This window comes from Rutidosis leptorrhynchoides, chromosome 11 (genome assembly GCF_046630445.1).
Source record: "Rutidosis leptorrhynchoides isolate AG116_Rl617_1_P2 chromosome 11, CSIRO_AGI_Rlap_v1, whole genome shotgun sequence".
Lineage (NCBI taxonomy): Eukaryota > Viridiplantae > Streptophyta > Magnoliopsida > Asterales > Asteraceae > Rutidosis > Rutidosis leptorrhynchoides.
The window spans coordinates 333,539,098-333,559,760 of NC_092343.1; the positions used below are offsets into that span (position 1 = coordinate 333,539,098).

The 20,663-nt window shown below is 30.4% G+C and overlaps 1 protein-coding gene across 1 annotated transcript; it reads left to right on the plus strand.

Moving 5' to 3' along the window:
• The first annotated feature begins 7,956 nt into the window (after positions 1 to 7,956).
• LOC139875781 (uncharacterized) lies at positions 7,957 to 8,577 on the plus strand. Its single transcript, XM_071863078.1, has one exon. It carries the CDS (start codon positions 7,993 to 7,995, stop codon positions 8,575 to 8,577), a length of 585 nt encoding a protein of 194 aa, XP_071719179.1. The 5' UTR covers positions 7,957 to 7,992.
• The last annotated feature ends 12,086 nt before the right edge of the window (positions 8,578 to 20,663 follow it).

A 20,663-nucleotide genomic window follows, 5' to 3' on the forward strand; every position in this document is an offset into this window, starting at 1 on the left:
CAAACCAAAATGTTAAAATTCATTTAAAATGGAATAGAGGATTATAAAAAGGAAAATAAAAGCCAAGTGTGGGAAAAATTACCAAGTTATTTTAAAACATATGTCACATATTTCTGTAACAAATAACTGAAAATACTTTTGCTTTAGACTAAACTAAACAGTTTTACCCGATTTACTGTAAGAAAGATGGATCTACACGATGAATCAATTCCATCATTAAAAGGAAGTAAAGTCTTCCGAAAAAGAAACGCGCTTCTTGATTTAGGTCATGAAGTTGTCGTCCAGACCAGCTGTAGGTTAACGAAAAACCTAGAAAAGTCATCTCTAAAATCAGCAGGAAATCCACGGACCTCAGCATAAAACATGGTCGCCAAGTGATCAGATTTATCCTAACCATGAGAAGGATTTATCTCGTACAATGGGGGAACACCGTGCAAATTAGCTTGATAAGACTAATGAATCAGATCCCCAGAAAGGATATTCTCCTTAAAAGATCAAAAATCAGCTTCTAAGCATGTTATTACTCAATCCTAGAGATTGACCTTAAAGATTGAGAATTGCAAACTCATGGAATTCAATGATATCTAAACTCGAGCTTGAACGAGAAAATATTTTGATCAAAATTACAAACCGATTTATTTTCTGAAAACCTATTTTCAATGCGTTCATTACCATTGAACGTAAAATCCTAGGAATTCACCTGGAATTCATTAGGTCACCTGAACTAAATCGAGTGTCAACCGTAAGAACGGTGGTTGCATAGCATGGTCGAAGACAGGACCTTGTGCCAGACCGAAAAATTATAAGGGTGAGCTTTACTATTGCTCCTACAAAGGATAGTAATTGCGTCCGACACGTTATAGACCATAATTAAAAGTATGTCAGGGGACATTGCCTTAACAGTTGCTTGTTCAACGCTTTCCTTTACAACCGAACGGTAGTTTACCGAAAGGTAATATACAGAGCAAGTATACTGGACGTGTTGCTTTCCTAATACAAGGTTCGCAAGTGGGTGACACAAAACCGCAAGTTTTGAGCTAAAATTTTCAAATCTGAAACCCACCAAATCCACAAAAAGAATTTGCAAACACCGGTGAAGGGTTATTCCGGAAAACTTATCTAGGGTAAAAGCTAGATTTAATTTTCAAAAGATCAAATGTTTTCATAAAGATCCAATTTCCTTAAGGATCTAATTTTTTATAGTCATGTGGGACTGTAAACCATAACGTTACTACCATTGTTTATACCGCCATATAGAAATCACTGATGTACAAAGTGTGAAGAATAAAGAAGTGATTCTAGTATTTCAAGACTATATTGCTTGAGGATAAGCAACGCTCAAGTGTGGGAATATTTGATAATGCTAAAAACGAACATATATTTCATAGCATTATCCCTCAAGAAAGACAAGCTTTTAGTTGCAACTGTTCTGTTTACAAGTGATTTTCGTTTAAATAATAAAAGGTGAAGACAAAAGATAGATTCGACGAATTGAAGACGCAAACGACCAAAAAGCTCAAAAGTACAAAATACAATCAAAGAGGTTCCAATTATTGATAAGAAATGTCTCTGAATTACAAAAGTACAAAATTCAAAACGCAAAGTACAAGATATTAAATTGTACGCAAGGACGTTCGAAAATCCGGAACCGGGACCAGAGTCAACTCTCAACGCAACGGACTAAAAATTACAAGTCAACTATGCATATGAATATAATATAATATATAATTAATTCTTAAAATTAATATATATATTATATTATATTTAAAAACCGTCGGCAAGAAAGGATCCAAAATGGAGTGAGCTGTAAAATCAAACTCCGCGACTCGCGGAGTTTGAAGGGGAAAAATGCCGCGAGTCGCGGAGCCCTAAATTCTGAAACTGCCTATAAAGCTCGCGTATTCTAATCGTAAAAAAATATCCAAAATATCAATCTCTCTATCTATATTATACGATATATATATATATATATATATATATATATATATATATATATATATATATATATATATATATATATATAATTTATATTTTAATTTTAATTTTAATTTTAAATCCTAATAATAAGGGTATGTTAGCGAATGTTGTAAGGGTGTAAGTCGAAATTCTGTCCGTGTAACGCTACGCTATTTTTAATCATTGTAAATTATGTTTAACCTTTTTAATTTAATGTCTCGTAGCTAAGTTATTATTATGCTTATTTAATACCGAAGTTATCATGATGTTGGGCTAAAAATATTAAAATTGGGTAATTGGGCTTTGTACCATAATTGGGGTTTGAATAAAAGAACGACACTTGTGGAAATTAGACTATGGGCTATTAGTGAGTTTTATATTAACTAAACAATACCTTGTTAATTTAATATACAAACTTATAATTTGACGTATTTATATATAACCACATACGCTTGACTGGGTATGGTGGGCGGGATATCTATAAATACCAATAATTATTCATTTTACCGGACACGGAACTGGATTAATAGTTAATAGACTTGTTGAAACAGGGGTGAATTACATTCAAGGGTAATTGGTGTAATTGTTAACAAAGTAGTAAAACCTTGGTTTACACGCAGTCGATAACCTGGTGTATTCATTAAACAAAGTATTAAAACCTTGTTACAATTCGAATCCCCAATTAGTTGGAATATTTGACTTCGGGAATAAGAATAATTTGACGAAGGCTTTCGCTCTTTATATTTATGACTGATGGACTATTATGGACAAATCCGTATGGACATATTAAATAATCCAGGACAAAGAACAATTAACCCATGGGAATAAACTAAAATCAACACGTCAAACATCATGATTACGGAAGTTTAAATAAGCATAATTTCTTTATTTTTATATTTAATTGCACTTCTAATTATCGTACTTTTATTTATTGTTATTGTATTTAATTGCACTTTTAATTATCGTACTTTTTAATTATCGCAATTTTATTTTATCGCACTTTTATTTATCGCAATTTCATTATCGTTATTTACTTTACGCTTTAAATTAAGTTATATTTATTTTTAATATTTTACATTAGGTTTTAACTGCGACTAAAGTTTTTAAAATCGACAAACCGGTCATTAAACGGTAAAAACCCCCCTTTATAATAATAATATTACTTATATATATTTGTATTTTTATAAATTAAAACTAATATAGCGTTAAGCTTTGTTTAAAGATTTTTTCCTGTAGAACGAACCGGACTTACTAAAAACTACACTACTGTACGATTAGGTACACTGCCTAAAAGTGTTGTAGCAAGGTTTAAGTATATCCATTCTATAAATAAATAAATATCTTGTGTAAAATTGTATCGTATTTAATAGTATTTCCTTGTAAAATTTAATGGTATTTTATACCCCTTAGCTTTAACTATCAGGCTTCTAAGTCCATTAACAAGAATCCATTAATAAAAGGCCCAAGTAATTAACTAGTAACCTTAGTTAATTAAAAATGATTAATAAAAATTAATCATGAATGCAAATAATATTATAAATATTATTCGTGAAAAGTTCGTGTGTCACAAAGACGAATCGCGGCACGTAAAGTCAATCGCGATAACAAGTAAATGTAATATAAATACATTTATTAAAACACAAGTATTAATAATAAATATTAATAATAAAAGTTGGAAAAACCAGGGTCGTTACATACTACGTATAATATAATTACATTAATAATACCTATCATATTATTTTTATGATATTAAATGAACTTTATAAATTTTATTACTTAAGATATATAAAAGTATATTATTATTATATAAATTTTAATATAAAATTTTATTTATTAATAAAAGAACTATATTATTTACTTTAATAAAATCTGTTAAAAATATTTAAATATATAAAATGATTATATTTAAACTATATAATAATCATGTATAAATTTTGAAAGACATTTTGGTCAATATGACTTTTGTTGACTTTTGCATATTTCGTCTCGAGCATTAAGATTGTGATACACTACGACTTGACCTAAATTGTTAGACAGATATTGATCAAACATATAAATATATATAATTAATATAGGTTCGTGAATCCAAGGCCAACCTTGCACTTGTTCAATGACGTCATATGTATTTTTACTACAAAATACAGTATTGTGAGTTTCATTACTCCCTTTATATATATATATATATATATATATATATATATATATATATATATATATATATATATATATATATATATATAGGACTGAGAATACATGCGTTGCTTTTAAAAATATTTTACGAAATAGACACAAGTATCGCCCTTCAAGTCTGGTAACCTAAGAATTTAGGAAAATGACCCCTGATTGACGCAAATCCTAAAGATAGATCTATGGACCTTGACAAGTCCCATTCGGGGTACGAATGCTTTAGTACTTCGAGATTATTATTATAGAGACGAGAGGTTCTGTTTGAGGATATTCTATGCATTAAAGTTAACGTCGGTTACCAGGTGTTCAATCCATATGAATGATTTTTAATTTGCGGGTTACGCATATTATTTTGTACTCGGGTTATGTGTACAATTAAATATATGAAATCTTGTGGTCTATTAAAATGATGAAAATGAATGATTATGATAAACTAATGAACTCACCAACCTTTTTGGTTGACACTTTAAAGCATGTTTATTCTCAGGTATTAAGAAAATCTTTCGCTGTGCATTTGCTCATTTTAAAGATATTACTTGGAGTCATTCATGGCATATTTCAAAAGACGTTGCATTCAAGTCGTTGAGTTCATCAAGATTAATAATAAGTCATTCATAGTTTGGATATATTATGAAATAGTATGCATACCTGTCAACTTTCGTTGTAATGAAAGTTTGTCTTCTAAAAACGAATGCAATGTTTGTAAAATGTATCATTTAGAGGTCAAATACCTCGCAATGTAATCATATGTTATTGTATTCATCCTTATGGATTAGGACGGGTCGTCTCAGATGATAGCAGGGGTAGGAGGTTAATGGCGATAGGGTTGATGGGAAGAAAAAAAAAAGGCGCTACAGTATAACAGTGTTTTGAGGGTACGTGGCGGTACGGGAATTAGTATATAAAGTAATGTAATTAATTTCTTATTTCAAAGAAGATAACTAATGTCCATACCTTTCTAGCGGCATATTTTAAGTGTGAGAAAAAAGGTCAGAAATCTGTTATGTGATAGTTCAATTAATTAAGCGTAGTATATATCTAGTAAAAATAATTGTATATACTTCAATAATCTAACCATGAAAAACTTCTTCCAATTTTTTTTATATTTCTTACTTTATTTATGTTTTATTTATGCATGTATATATACATATATAAACATAGATAAGACTACTAACCTACATCTAGTCTTCTCTTTATAGAACCCCTTTTGCCCACTTGGCCTTTTCACTACCTTTCCCTCTCACATCTTAAAAAAAAAAAAAGTAAAAGAACAACCCAAAGAACCCAATGTTGGGAGATGATAAATACAACATTATTTTTACTTCTTCCACTTAAATGGTCTAAAATGCCATTAATGATAAACTAATGTAAAAATTTTAAAACTTTTTGTTGTAATTTATTGAAGGATATTTTGGAAAAAAGGAATGAAATAATGTTGGAAGAAGTAAAATTCATGTTGGATTTATCATCTCCCTTAATTTTGAGGGCAAATTTACTCAAGTGACAAACTTTAGCTTGATTTATAGATCTGGATGAATTAAGTACATAGGAAAAATGGTACAAAAATATTTATTTTTTTATATCTATAAGTTTTGTTTTTCATAAACTTTCTAATTAGAAATGACAGATGTTGCTTAACTTTAGCGTTCATTTGTTAGACGGTATATTAGAATACTAGTGAAATGACCCGTAGAATCACGAGTTTGTTTAAACGAAACAGTTTAATGATATGTTTTAGGTATTAAGTGAACGTAAATGCTAAAGTCGTTTAGTTTAATGACCCGTGAAACCACAGAGTCCGACTAAGAAACTCGTCAGCTGAAAATTTCATCAAACACCTAAAATGCATATTAAACAATCCATATCCAATCATAAAATATAATATTGGTTTTTATTTTATTTTAAAAGTGTAAATTAAAATATAAATTTAGAATTGGTTTCCTTCTCCTAGCTTTTATACCTTCTCGTACTCAATTCAAAATAATTAATTAAAATAATTTAAAATTATTTAATTTTAATAATTAAAATAATTATTAATAAGATTTAATAATAATAATAATAATTAATAAAATTTAATTTTAATTCAAAATTATTTAGATAAATGACATCACCTACCATTCTTAGATTTTTTTCTTTTATTTTTTGATTTTTTTCTAAAAAAATAATTTGCCTAATAATGACATCATTATTATACTAGCATTTTAATTGAAATTATAGATGTGTAGCCCACTACGCAATCAGGTTGGGCACTTGGCTACACAGTCCCATTAGGTTAAATTAGGTTGGGCTACACATATTCTAATATACCGTCTAACATCATTCATAAACAATTTGTTATATTAATATAGTAACTCTAGCGCTTATTTGTTCATTTTTTTTTTAACAGCGATTGGGATCACCCGAGGGGGACTAAACCACCCGTTGCGATCATCTCCCGTTTCGACTATGCCGATGCAGCGATAATAACCCCGCCTCCATCGCTGCCCGGGAGGAAACCTTGAAACCGATCCAAGGGCACGTCCAAGTAAAAACCCCCCCTCCCCTTTACCCCCCCAAACAATATGGGAAATGTGTCATGGGTGGATACTTCATGACATGGATGAAATTGTGTATTTAAATTGTAGCCAGCGGGGGTCAAACTCCTGACCTCCTCTAAAGGAGGCAGGCCACCAACCGCTGAACCACATCACATGCTTATTTGTTCATTCTATTGATACTTTGGTATGCAAAATCAATATTCGCTTGAGTCAGTTGCGATTGTCGAAATTTCAAACATTTTGAAAAGTACGTAAAACTAGTCAAACGTTTACTTAGATAAAAGAAAATACTAACCAAATATCTTAAGCTTAGTATAGTTCTTATGTACTTGATGACTAATTAATAAAAAATGTATGATTATGCATCAATTTGCATGCTAATTGGGTTATTAAGAGATTTTTTTTTTTTTTTAAGCGAGGAAACTCTCCTATGAACAAGCACATTGACTCTTCATAGAAGATACCAGATTTCGCGCTCGGAGGGTTTGACTACCTTTTATTAAGAGATATTATAATAGAGACAAAATGATACGGAGTACAAAATTAGGCTACACGTTTTGACATATATGTTATGTTATGTAGGTATATACAGAATAATCTCACACTTCTCAAGTCAGGCAAATAACACTCAAACTTTTCTTAAATATAAAAATATAATATACTCCAATGTAGACACACAGTAGACAAAATCAAGACTAGTGCAAAAATTCACACATTATAAACCTCAATTCCACCCACCCCATTTCATTTGCCAAAATAACAAATACTCATTAGCATTTACAGTATCATTTAGCATTGCAAGGCACTCATGGAAGATCAAAGCCCCACTTGCCTACTTGACTTGTCATATTTCTACCATGGAAAGGTCTTATTTCATTCTTCATTACTCACATTACACTTCGTGTAAAATTTCTTATTAAAAGTTGTTTATCTACATGTTATTACGTTTAAAAAAATTAGATAGACAAATTTTAATAATGTACATGTAATTGTATAGTTAGTTTCGACTTTCTAGTCATATAACAGAGCTAAAGCTAAATATATACAAATTGCTTACGATTAAAATCAGTTTAATCGTAAGCAGATTTAGCTTAATTAGATGTAGATTATTATATTTATTGTTACGAATTAAACAAAATTTTCTTGCATTATACTCACATTGGATCTTCATATTCAATTTTGAGTTATTTTGCTAAAAAGGTTGAATCTTTTTAAGTAATTATAAATCTCTTTTCATGCGTATTGGTTAAACTTTTTTTTTTTTATGAAACAGACAACAGAAGAATTAACAGAATCACTATTGATTACAACAATGGAGCTTGAAGCAACAAGATTCAAAGCACAAGAAGAATTAAACCAAAAAGATGATCAATTAACTCATCTTAAACACCTTCTAACAACCGCAATTAACGAAAAAAAAGAAGCCCAAAACCTTTACCAAACCCTCCTCAACTACCACCGTACAACCACCGTACCTCCGCCGTACTCTGCCGTGTCAAGCATTGACGATGAACGTGAACCCATCACAAATACCAACTTATCATTCTCCGATTGTGAAGAAAGCATTGTTTCATCTCCGGTGACGGAAACCCCAGTTGGAGCTATGGCGCCGGCATGTTTGCCGGAGCTGAATTTATGTTTTCCGGTGAGGGTATTGCCGGAAAAAGGAAAGCTTTTGGAAGCAGTGATAAAAGCAGGACCATTGTTACAAAACTTACTTTTGGCGGGACCATTGCCAGATTGGCGTCACCCACCGCCGCCGTTGGATAGTTACCGGATTCCGCCGCCGCCGGTGGTGATGCCGCCGGTCCGTTATTTGTTTGAAAAAAAGAGGGGGTTTGATGAAGGATCCGAGCCTTCAACTGAGACCAAATATCAAAGAATTGCTATTAATTAACGTTTAACCTTTAATTATAAACCTATATCTAAAAGGCAAAGGCCAAATGAATAGCACTATTTCTTTTTTCACTTTCCGCAAACTTAACTCCCAACTTTTATTAAAATACAAATCGCACTCTCACTTTATACTTTTATTAAAATACAAATCGCACCCCCGCTTTATACGTATATTTTTTCCCACTTTTCGCAAATTTAACCCCCTAACTTTTATTAAAATACAAATCGAACCCCCACTTTACTAACTTTTTTTTTTTTACTAATATTCAATTTTCACAAACTATACCTATATCTAAAAGACAACGGCCAAATAATAGTACTATTCATTTTTTCACTTTTCACAAACTTAACCCCTCAACTTTTATTAAAATACAAATCGCACTCCCACTTTATACTCTTATTAAAATACAAATCGCACCCCCGCTTTATACGTATATTTTTTCTCACTTTTCGCAAACTTAACCCCTAACTTTTATTAAAATACAAATCGAACCCCCACTTTACTAACTTTTTTTTTTTTACTAATATTCAATTTTCACAAACTTAACCCCCTAACTTTTATTAAAATACAAATCGAACTCCCACTTTATACGTATACTTTTTTCAAATTTCACAAACTTAACCTCTAACTATATCTAAAAGACAAAGGACAAATGAATAGTAATATTCCTTTTTTCACTTTTCGCAAACTTAACCCCCAACTTTTATTAAAATACAAATCGCACCCCCACTTTATACTCTTATTAAAATACAAATCGCACCCCCGCTTTATACGTATATTTTTTCCCACTTTTCGCAAACTTAACCCCCTAATTTTTATTAAAATACAAATCGAACTCCCACTTTATACGTATACTTTTTTCAAATTTCACAAACTTAACCCCCTAACTTTTATTAAAATACAAATCGAACCCCCACTTTACTAACTTTTTTTTTAAATAAAACCCGAACGCTAAAAGAAGCAACTTTCACAAAATGAACAACCCTTCAATGTTAGATGTCGAAAAAATTCTTTTTTACAAAATAGATCAAGACTTTTTTTTAACTCGCATTCAAAACGGAGACCCCGGCGCGAAGCGAGGGCTCCACAACTAGTTAATACATATTAGATATAGTAATTATAGTTTAATTTAGCTATTTTAATTTAATGAAAAGATTATGCTATTAGGGTATGAGATGGTAGGATGATCAATGATGTATAATACATTTGTATAGAAAAAATAAAATCTCCCTCGGCATAAAACCCCTCGTATTTAAATTTTTGTTTTTAACTTTTTCACTATAACAACAATTCACTATAACAACAATACTTCATCTCACACATGCGGGATATGAAAATGTGAGATGTAGATTATCATTCTTCTACAATGCATATACCCTAAAGTCTTTGTTATGAGATCCGCCAACAAAGACACTATAACCAGCAAATGATCATGCCTTTCGTCTTTCTTGGACATTCGAAAAAAGGTACAGTGAACAATATATTTGAGACAGATGAAGTAATATTAGTTAATTATTTAGCTAGTTTTCTTTTATCTAATTGAGTAATCATTAACGACAGAAATACTTAGTTTGATCTCTTCTAAATTGGTGAAGAAATGATTTTTGTTGACGAACAAACTGAATTAATTAGTAAATGTAATAAAGTAGTTGATGTTACACAATTTCTTTAAAAAGTCACTGTAGTGTTGAATCTTGTAATTTGTTATAATCTCTTTATAAAAAAAAATATAATATATAAAAAATAGTACAAAAAGGATAAAATATTATGGTTAATATTTCTTGTAATTGAATTGAATATAAGCACCATTTTAGTAGCCAAAGTCAACACAACTTTTTTTAATAAACTCTTATATAGACCTTTATTATATATAAAAAGTTAAGGAGCCCGCGCTTTGCAGCGGAACTCCAAAGCAGGCTCTAATAGAAAACTAAGTGGTTGGAAAAAAAACAATGTGTATGAAAGGTGGCTCAAACCATTTAGCGTTTTTTTAAAATGTATCCGTTTTATGAGTAGTTAGTTGCGTTGTGTTCGTAAAATTATTTTAAGTTCAACGTTATTGTTGGAAAAATTTAACTCGCGGCGAGCGAGGCGATATGGCCTGTTGTAGATTTGGGTGAAGTTTATTTAAGATTTTTTATGAAAATTCTAGTTGGGGACCGATTTGTATTTTGATGAAAGTTGGGAGGTCATTTATTAAAATTCTGGTTGGAGGTCGATTTGTATTTTGATCAAAGTTGGGGGTTATTTTAAAAAAGTGGATTTTACTAATAAAATAATTTTAGCAATAGTTAATTCATATTCTCTATTGAATATAGGGGATGGCAAAAATGGAGTTTTGGACCCGTTAAAATATGTTTGTTGGTATCTAAAATACCAATTGAATTACTAGTTATTAACAATAAAAATTTCCTTTATTCGCACATATATTTTGTATCTACCACCAAGTAGATTTTAAAGGGTGTTAGTTCAACTAATTTAAACTCATATGCCCTTTTAAGTTACTTCATTCATCCCAAAGAAACTGTACACCTTTTTATTTTTGTTTATTCCAAAATTATTGTATTTTTCTCTAAATAACCATTTAATATCATAAATTTTCAATTATATCCCTTTTAATTTGGAAAATTCAACTTTAAATGAAGGGCAAATTAGACAATTCATCACTATATCTTAAAGGGTTCGACTATTGGAACGCACCCCCTACCAATCTTATATAGGCCGACATCACTAGTTCACTACTATTCCCTCCCTTTGTATATAATGAAATTAATAAATAATAATAATAATGTATATAATGAAATTAATTATTAATAATAATAATGATAATAAATAAAAAATACTTCATAACCATTACTGAATACATCCTTTTAGTGCATACATTTTTTACGACTGATATATAATAATGATGGGACAAGGTTGCAAAAGACGTGAGACGGCCGCATCCTAAAAAGGTCGAGACGTTCGAGACGAGGTCTAGACGGACGTTGACCAAAGTTGACTTTTAAATATATAACTATATAAGTATATAAATGTATATATGTGTACATATTTTAAAGCCAAAAACTTTAATTGACTAATTTGTACCCATAATCGCTATCACCGTTAATATAATACAGAAAATTCAAACTAAAATACGACAATTTTGACCGATTTTACCAACTTTCTTGCTTTTCCGAATTTTGTGAGACTTTGTCTGTTTTTTTTCAACTTTAACCCGAATTTTGATCGTTGACTGTCATATTAGACGGTTTTCTTCGAGAAGGGACGTACTGTAGTGACCCGAACTTTTCCATGTTTATATATATTAATTGAGATTGATATTTACATGATTAAATGTTTCCAACATGTTAAGCAATCAAACTTGTTAAGACTTGATTAATTGAAATATGTTTCATATAGACAATTGACCACCCAAGTTGACCGGTGATTCACGAACGTTAAAACTTGTAAAAACTATACGATGACATATATATGGTTATATATATAGTTAACATGTTTTTATTATAAGTATGTATCTCATTAGGTATTTTAACAATGAGTTATATACATAAAAATGAGACTATTAATTTAAGAAACTCGAAAACGATATATATAACGATTATCGTTATAACAACGTCTTACTAGGTACATATGAATCATATTAAGATATTGATACACTTGGTTAATTATGTTAAATGATAAGTAAATATATTATTAAGTGTATTAACAATGAAATACATATGTAAAAATAAGACTACTAACTTAATGATTTCGAAACGAGACATATATGTAACGATTATCGTTGTAACGACATTTAACTGTATATACATCATACTAAGATATATTATATATCATAATATCATGATAATATAATAATTTAACATCTCATTTGTTATAATAAACAATGGGTTAACAACATTCAACAAGATCGTTAACCTAAAGGTTTCAAAACAACATTTACATGTAACGACTAACGATGACTTAACGACTCAGTTAAAATGTATATACATGTAGTGTTTTAATATGTATTCATACACTTTTGAAAGACTTCAAGACACTTATCAAAATACTTCTACTTAACAAAAATGCTTACAATTACATCCTCGTTCAGTTTCATCAACAATTCTACTCGTATGCACCCGTATTCGTACTCGTACAATACACAGCTTTTAGATGTATGTACTATTGGTATATACACTCCAATGATCAGCTCTTAGCAGCCCATGTGAGTCACCTAACACATGTGGGAACCATCATTTGGCAACTAGCATGAAATATCTCATAAAATTACAAAAATATGAGTAATCATTCATGACTTATTTACATGAAAACAAAATTACATATCCTTTATATCTAATCCATACACCAACGACCAAAAACACCTACAAACACTTTCATTCTTCAATTTTCTTCATCTAATTGATCTCTCTCAAGTTCTATCTTCAAGTTCTAAGTGTTCTTCATATATTTTACAAGTTCTAGTTACATAAAATCAAGAATACTTTCAAGTTTGCTAGCTCACTTCCAATCTTGTAAGGTGATCATCCAACCTCAAGAAATCTTTGTTTCTTACAGTAGGTTATCATTCTAATACAAGGTAATAATCATATTCAAACTTTGGTTCAATTTCTATAACTATAACAATCTTATTTCAAGTGATGATCTTACTTGAACTTGTTTTCGTGTCATGATTCTGCTTCAAGAACTTCGAGCCATCCAAGGATCCGTTGAAGCTAGATCCATTTTTCTCTTTTCCAGTAGGTTTATCCAAGGAACTTAAGGTAGTAATGATGTTCATAACATCATTCGATTCATACATATAAAGCTATCTTATTCGAAGGTTTAAACTTGTAATCACTAGAACATAGTTTAGTTAATTCTAAACTTGTTCGCAAACAAAAGTTAATCCTTCTAACTTGACTTTTAAAATCAACTAAACACATGTTCTATATCTATATGATATGCTAACTTAATGATTTAAAACCTGGAAACACGAAAAACACCGTAAAACCGGATTTACGCCGTCGTAGTAACACCGCGGGCTGTTTTGGGTTAGTTAATTAAAAAATATGATAAACTTTGATTTAAAAGTTGTTATTCTGAGAAAATGATTTTTATTATGAACATGAAACTATATCCAAAAATTATGGTTAAACTCAAAGTGGAAGTATGTTTTCTAAAATGGTCATCTAGACGTCGTTCTTTCGACTGAAATGACTACCTTTACAAAAACGACTTGTAACTTATTTTTCCGACTATAAACCTATACTTTTTCTGTTTAGATTCATAAATTAGAGTTCAATATGAAATCATAGCAATTTGATTCACTCAAAACGGATTTAAAATGAAGAAGTTATGGGTAAAACAAGATTGGATAATTTTTCTCATTTTAGCTACGTGAAAATTGGTAACAAATCTATTCCAACCATAACTTAATCAACTTGTATTGTATATTATGTAATCTTGAGATACCATAGACACGTATACAATGTTTCGACCTATCATGTCGACACATCTATATATATTTCGGAACAACCATAGACACTCTATATGTGAATGTTGGAGTTAGCTATACAGGGTTGAGGTTGATTCCAAAATATATATAGTTTGAGTTGTGATCAATACTGAGATACGTATACACTGGGTCGTGGATTGATTCAAGATAATATTTATCGATTTATTTCTGTACATCTAACTGTGGACAACTAGTTATAGGTTACTAACGAGGACAGCTGACTTAATAAACTTAAAACATCAAAATATATTAAAAGTGTTGTAAATATATTTTGAACATACTTTAATATATATGTATATATTGTTATAGGTTCGTGAATCAACAGTGGCCAAGTCTTACTTCCCGACGAAGTAAAAATCTGTGAAAGTGAGTTATAGTCCCACTTTTAAAATCTAATATTTTTGGGATGAGAATACATGCAGGTTTTATAAATGATTTACAAAATAGACACAAGTACGTGAAACTACATTCTATGGTTGAATTATCGAAATCGAATATGCCCCTTTTTATTAAGTCTGGTAATCTAAGAATTAGGGAACAGACACCCTAATTGACGCGAATCCTAAAGATAGATCTATTGGGCCTAACAAACCCCATCCAAAGTACCGGATGCTTTAGTACTTCGAAATTTATATCATATCCGAAGGGTGTCCCGGAATGATGGGGATATTCTTATATATGCATCTTGTTATTGTCGGTTACCAGGTGTTCACCATATGAATGATTTTTATCTCTATGTATGGGATGTGTATTGAAATATGAAATCTTGTGGTCTATTATTACGATTTGATATATATAGGTTAAACCTATAACTCACCAACATTTTTGTTGACGTTTAAAGCATGTTTATTCTCAGGTGAATATTAAGAGCTTCCGCTGTTGCATACTAAAATAAGGACAAGATTTGGAGTCCATGTTTGTATGATATTGTGTAAAAACTGCATTCAAGAAACTGATTTCGATGTAACATATTTGTATTGTAAACCATTATGTAATGGTCGTGTGTAAACAGGATATTTTAGATTATCATTATTTGATAATCTACGTAAAGCTTTTTAAACCTTTATTTATAAAATAAAGGTTATGGTTTGTTTTAAAAATGAATGCAGTCTTTGAAAAACGTCTCATATAGAGGTCAAAACCTCGCAACGAAATCAATTAATATGGAACGTTTTTAATCAATAAGAACGGGACATTTCAGTTGGTATCAGAGCGTTGGTCTTAGAGAACCAGAAAATTTGCATTAGTGTGTCTCATCGAGTTTGTTAGGATGCATTAGTGAGTCTGGACTTCGACCGTGTTTTCTTTAAAAATGTTTGCTTAACATTTTTATTGTAAACTATATATTTTTAACATATGAATATTATGTGATATATTAATCTCTTAACGTGTTTGATATTATGTGATAGATGTCTACCTCTAGAACAAGTCCCATTGACTCACCTAATAATAATGAAGAGTCAAATGTAAATTGGAATGATTTGTGGACTGATTCACAAGTTCCCGAAGAGGAACCGGAAGAAGAGTCGGAACCGGAAGAAGAATCGGAACCGGAAGAAGAATCGGAACCGGATGAAGAAATAGAACCGGTGGGGGAAATAATAAAACGGTTAAGTAAAAGAAAATCCTCAACCAACCGACCAAAGTTAATTATGGTCAATGGTGTTTCCGCCAAGGAAGCAAAATATTGGGAGGATTACCAATTCTCCGATGAATCGGATTCCGACGAGAATTCCGATGATGTTATAGAAATTACCCCAACTGAATTTAAAAAGGCAAAAGAAAATAATAAGGGAAAGGGTATAAAAATAGAGAAATCTAATTCCAACCCCGATGAACTTTATATGTATCGTCAACCCCCGAAGTCCTTAAGTTGTAACAATGACCCGGGAACCTCTAAACCACCAGGTTTTTCTAAACCAATGTGGACAACGACGGCTCGTATTAGGGGAACATCATATATCCCTAGAAACTTGGCAAAACGAACCAAAACCGAAGAAGAAGAAACGAGCGAATCGGAATAAGATAGTTGTATTCGTGTGGTGTAATATATGTAATATAGTGTTCTTATGATTTATGATATATGTAAAAATTGCTTGTATTAATAAGTATTTTTTTATGAAACTAACTCTTGTCTATTTTACAGTTTAAAAACACAAAATGGATAGACAACCCAATATTTTAAGAGACCTACCCGGAGACATGATTGATGAAATCTTGTCTAGAGTCGGCCAGAATTCTTCGGCACAACTATTTAAGGCGAGATCAGTTTGTAAGACATTCGAAGAACGTTCCAAGAATGTCTTGGTTTATAAGAGACTTTCGTTTGAAAGATGGGGGATATCACATTGGGAAACCCATAAGTTACGATGTGTTTACTTTAACGCATATATTGCGGGGAACCTGATGTGCGGAAACGTAACCTTTATTTATGAACGGATTTGAGTTGTTTTGTTACACGAATTGATTTATTTTATATGTGGTATTTTATTGATTTCAGGTTGATTTCACACATATATATAGGCAACTAGTCCTATCCGTGTAGTTTAGTTTGTTGGTAAATCCGATTCGTTCCACAGGGAGATGGAGTGTTTAATGGTTTTTAATAGTCTTTGATGTCAAACTTAATTAAAGGGGGTTTTGGATTAGGCAATTTATGGTAACAGTAAAAGAAAATAACTTAACTAATTTACTAAATAAAATTACAAGATTACAATAATTAACTTAAAAAGAAACTAAATGAAATTATGCTAATTATGATGCGATAATTATATTACTAGATGGTAATTAGTAAAATAGTAATTTTCAATAAAACTATATATTTAGAATTTTGTTTTAAGTAATTATTATATAAACTTATTTAACTTAACTAAATGACATTTTTAATTAAACTAATACAAATTAAAAGGAAATTAATTTATTTACTAATTATAAACTAGTTACAATTTATAAACTTATAATTAATACTAATTTTTAGAATTAAAACATGTATTTAAGTATTTCATAATAATTAAAACTAATTATATAAAAAAATAACCTAAGTATAATAATTAAAATAACTAAAAACCTAAATATATAATATTAAATAATTAAAAACCCTAAATTTAACCTACGGGTACTGTAGCCGTATTCAAGGCCTACACGATTCGTGTGATGATACACGATTCGTGTATGAGTAAAAAGATGTGACAAATAACTGTTACGAAAATTAACTATTTTTATGTATTTTTTTTATATTTTAAAATAATACTTCTTAAATAATAAACTTAATACTTTTATAAGAAATATAAATGAGATAAATGAGAGTGTTTACTTAATTGTGTCACCCCTAGGTCCATGGATTGTTTTAAGTTTTACGCCCTATTTAAAATGTTCTAGTATCAAACTTTACATTTTTCTCTCGAATAAATATAAAGTTACAACTTAACTAAATAAAATCTAATTTTCATTGGATTCCTTTTAGAAAGCTACTATTCCCTAAGTATTTAAATTGAGACCTAGCCTAGTTTTGACCTTCGCCAATACCTAAATTATAACGGTTTCCCTTTTTATAATTTCACCTTCATATAACTTATTGATATCACCCAAACCACCGAAGTTTATTTCTAAATTGGTGTCAATAACTTATCCATAAATTCGTCTAGATCATTTTTAATGTTGAAGCTCAATTTATGTAAATAAAAACAACTTTCGTTATTTAAATTTAATAAATTAAGTGGCAAGGGTTAAATACCTAATTACATAAAAATGGTTCTTTTAACTAGGCTCAATATTAAAAATACTAAAGTTACATTTTAACTTTTACTAATGGTAACAATCCATTTCACTAGGGGCTCTACATTTAAGCAAACACTAGGGAAATTTAGCTATTCATTACACTAAGGTAGACATAAAAATATAGATATGCAAACATAATAACAACGCTAATTTTAACAGAGTAAACTTACTAAAATATCTTCACTTGCATTAACTTCAAACGGTAGAAAAATTACAATAATAACACCCCTTTCACGCGTACAATAACACCCTTTATCACGAACAATACCCCCTTAATATTTGAAACTATTTTTACAGCGTAATAAAATTGACAATATATTTTAACTATAGTAATTATTATGTAAACTTGTGTATTCTCTGTGTGTAATATATGTGTCTCTCTCTAATCTTCTGAACGTACTCCGTATTTAACATTGATATTGTGAAGTAGTTGTTGAGTCAAAAGTGCTATCCATTTGCTACAGCACTATGAAAAGAATTGTTTTAAAACTTCAAAAGCCAGCCGCCCATGTCTGACAAAATGATTAATTCGGCCTAACATTACACGATTCGTGTATGGCTACACTATTCGTGTAAGAACAAATATTCTACACGATTCGTGTAGACCTACACTATTCGTGTAAGAACAAATATTCTACACTATTCGTGTAGACCTACACTATTCGTGTAAGAGTAAAAGCAGTTTTCTTTATTTTTCTTTTTTCGTTTGTTCTTTGATGATCTCGTATTGACGTGTACTGACATGGCACTTTACATTTGAACTCTTTTCTTCATCTATCTTGTACTTTCATTCGGATAAACGTTTCTTGATATAAATCTGGTTAAAACTATCGTTTTATCGTCGAATCTTCAAATAGCAAGCTCTTATCCACTTTTGTCGTTTTTCTCGTGAAATGCGCATTGAATGTCTTTGTAGATGATAAAAACCTATGAAATATAAGTGATATTGCGTCGAATAATATGTATGTTTAGAGCAATATCAAAATACCCCATACTAGAACGTTGCTTGTCCTCAAGCAATTACATCTTTTAACAGAGTTAGAACATTATATATTTTTCTTTATCGAACATTTAGATCACACAACACACACTACACGAAATGAAACACACGCTATATGAAATATATTACACAACACAGTATTTATTGGATCACACGCACACCACACGAAATGAAATTCTGACAACAAAAACAAACATGAAACTCGTGATTAGGGTTTAAAAATTTGGATCCTTAGGGAAAATTGGACCTTATGAAAACGTTTTATGATTTTATAAAATGTCATGCTAGTTTTTACACTAGACACGTTTTCCGGTTTTAACCTCAAATTCCGGTTGAGGGTAACTGAAAACCGAAGTCTCAGTCGGCGATTAGCAAGCTATTCGCCCCCATGATTGTAGTATCATGGAACTTGAAGCCGAATGTCCAAAAAATGGTTTTACACAAATATAATTCATAAAATAGCATAAGTTTTAGAACAAAATTATATCGTGTCCAAATATCATCGGTGAACCATGAGTTTGCACACCTCAATTTGTTATGGCATATGTATGTTGACCGCGGTCAAACATAGATGCAGTTGATCTTTACGGAGATCATCCATCTAGGGATTAGATTCATTAGTCTTAAAAGCTAATTTGCATTGTGCCCCCCCCCCATTGTACGGGACATATCCTTCTCATGGTTAGGATAAGTCTGACCACCAAAAACCCTGTTTGATGCTGAGGTTAGGTGGATTTCCAGCCGATTTTAGGGATGACTTTACAAGATTTTTCGTCAACCTACAGCTGTTCTGGACTACATCTTCTAACATAAGTTAGCAAGTGTGTCAATTTGGAAGACTTTACTTCCTTACGGGATGGATTTGATTCATCCTCTATTACTCGTGATAATGGAATATTCAGGTTTATACATTCTGTAGCAATGATATCTGCAATAAACTTCAAAGAAACATGTGATAAATGGTTCTTAACATAAGGATTTATAAATTCTTGTTATAAATTTTTTTTTTCTTTTTCTAGGTTTTAAACAAATAAACTTATGTATTTTTAATGTATGGAGACAACAATTTCGGTTTTTACACCTGATCTTTAATTGCTCGTAGTTACCTTAAAAATTGATTAGATACATTTGTTTAAAAATTTTCAAATTTTCATAAAAACCAATAACTTATTAGTTCTCGAGAATTTATATATTCCCACCCCACACTTAAGATTATGTAATGCCCTCATTACATAAAATCAGATAATAATGTATAAATTTGAGAGGACAAAAAGTGTAGAGTATTTGGAACTTCCTTTGTTAACCGATTTGGATTTTCAAATTGTTTTACCTATGATCATATCCAATGTTTGTATCACAATGTAATTTGATGTTTCGTTTCGTCTAATTGCATTTTCGTCTGTACCTGTCAAAACCATGTTAAAAACACACAAAATATGGGGTTTTAATTCAATCGTACAACACATTTTTTTACCTCACACTATATTTTCTTGCTAATATAAAAAATAAAAACATAATAAGTTTCAATACACACCAAAAAATTATGTTATTACAAACTAAATTTTTTTTTTTTTTTTTTACTTTTTTCATTTTATATTTTTTTTATATAACTTATAATCAATTAAATTTAAAATATCTTTTATAAATTTATATTTGTAACGGAAATTTAACCTACGGGTACTGTAGCCGTATTCAAGGCCTACACGATTCGTGTGATGATACACGATTCGTGTATGAGTAAAAAGATGTGACAAATAACTGTTACGAAAATTAACTATTTTTATGTATTTTTTTTATATTTTAAAATAATAC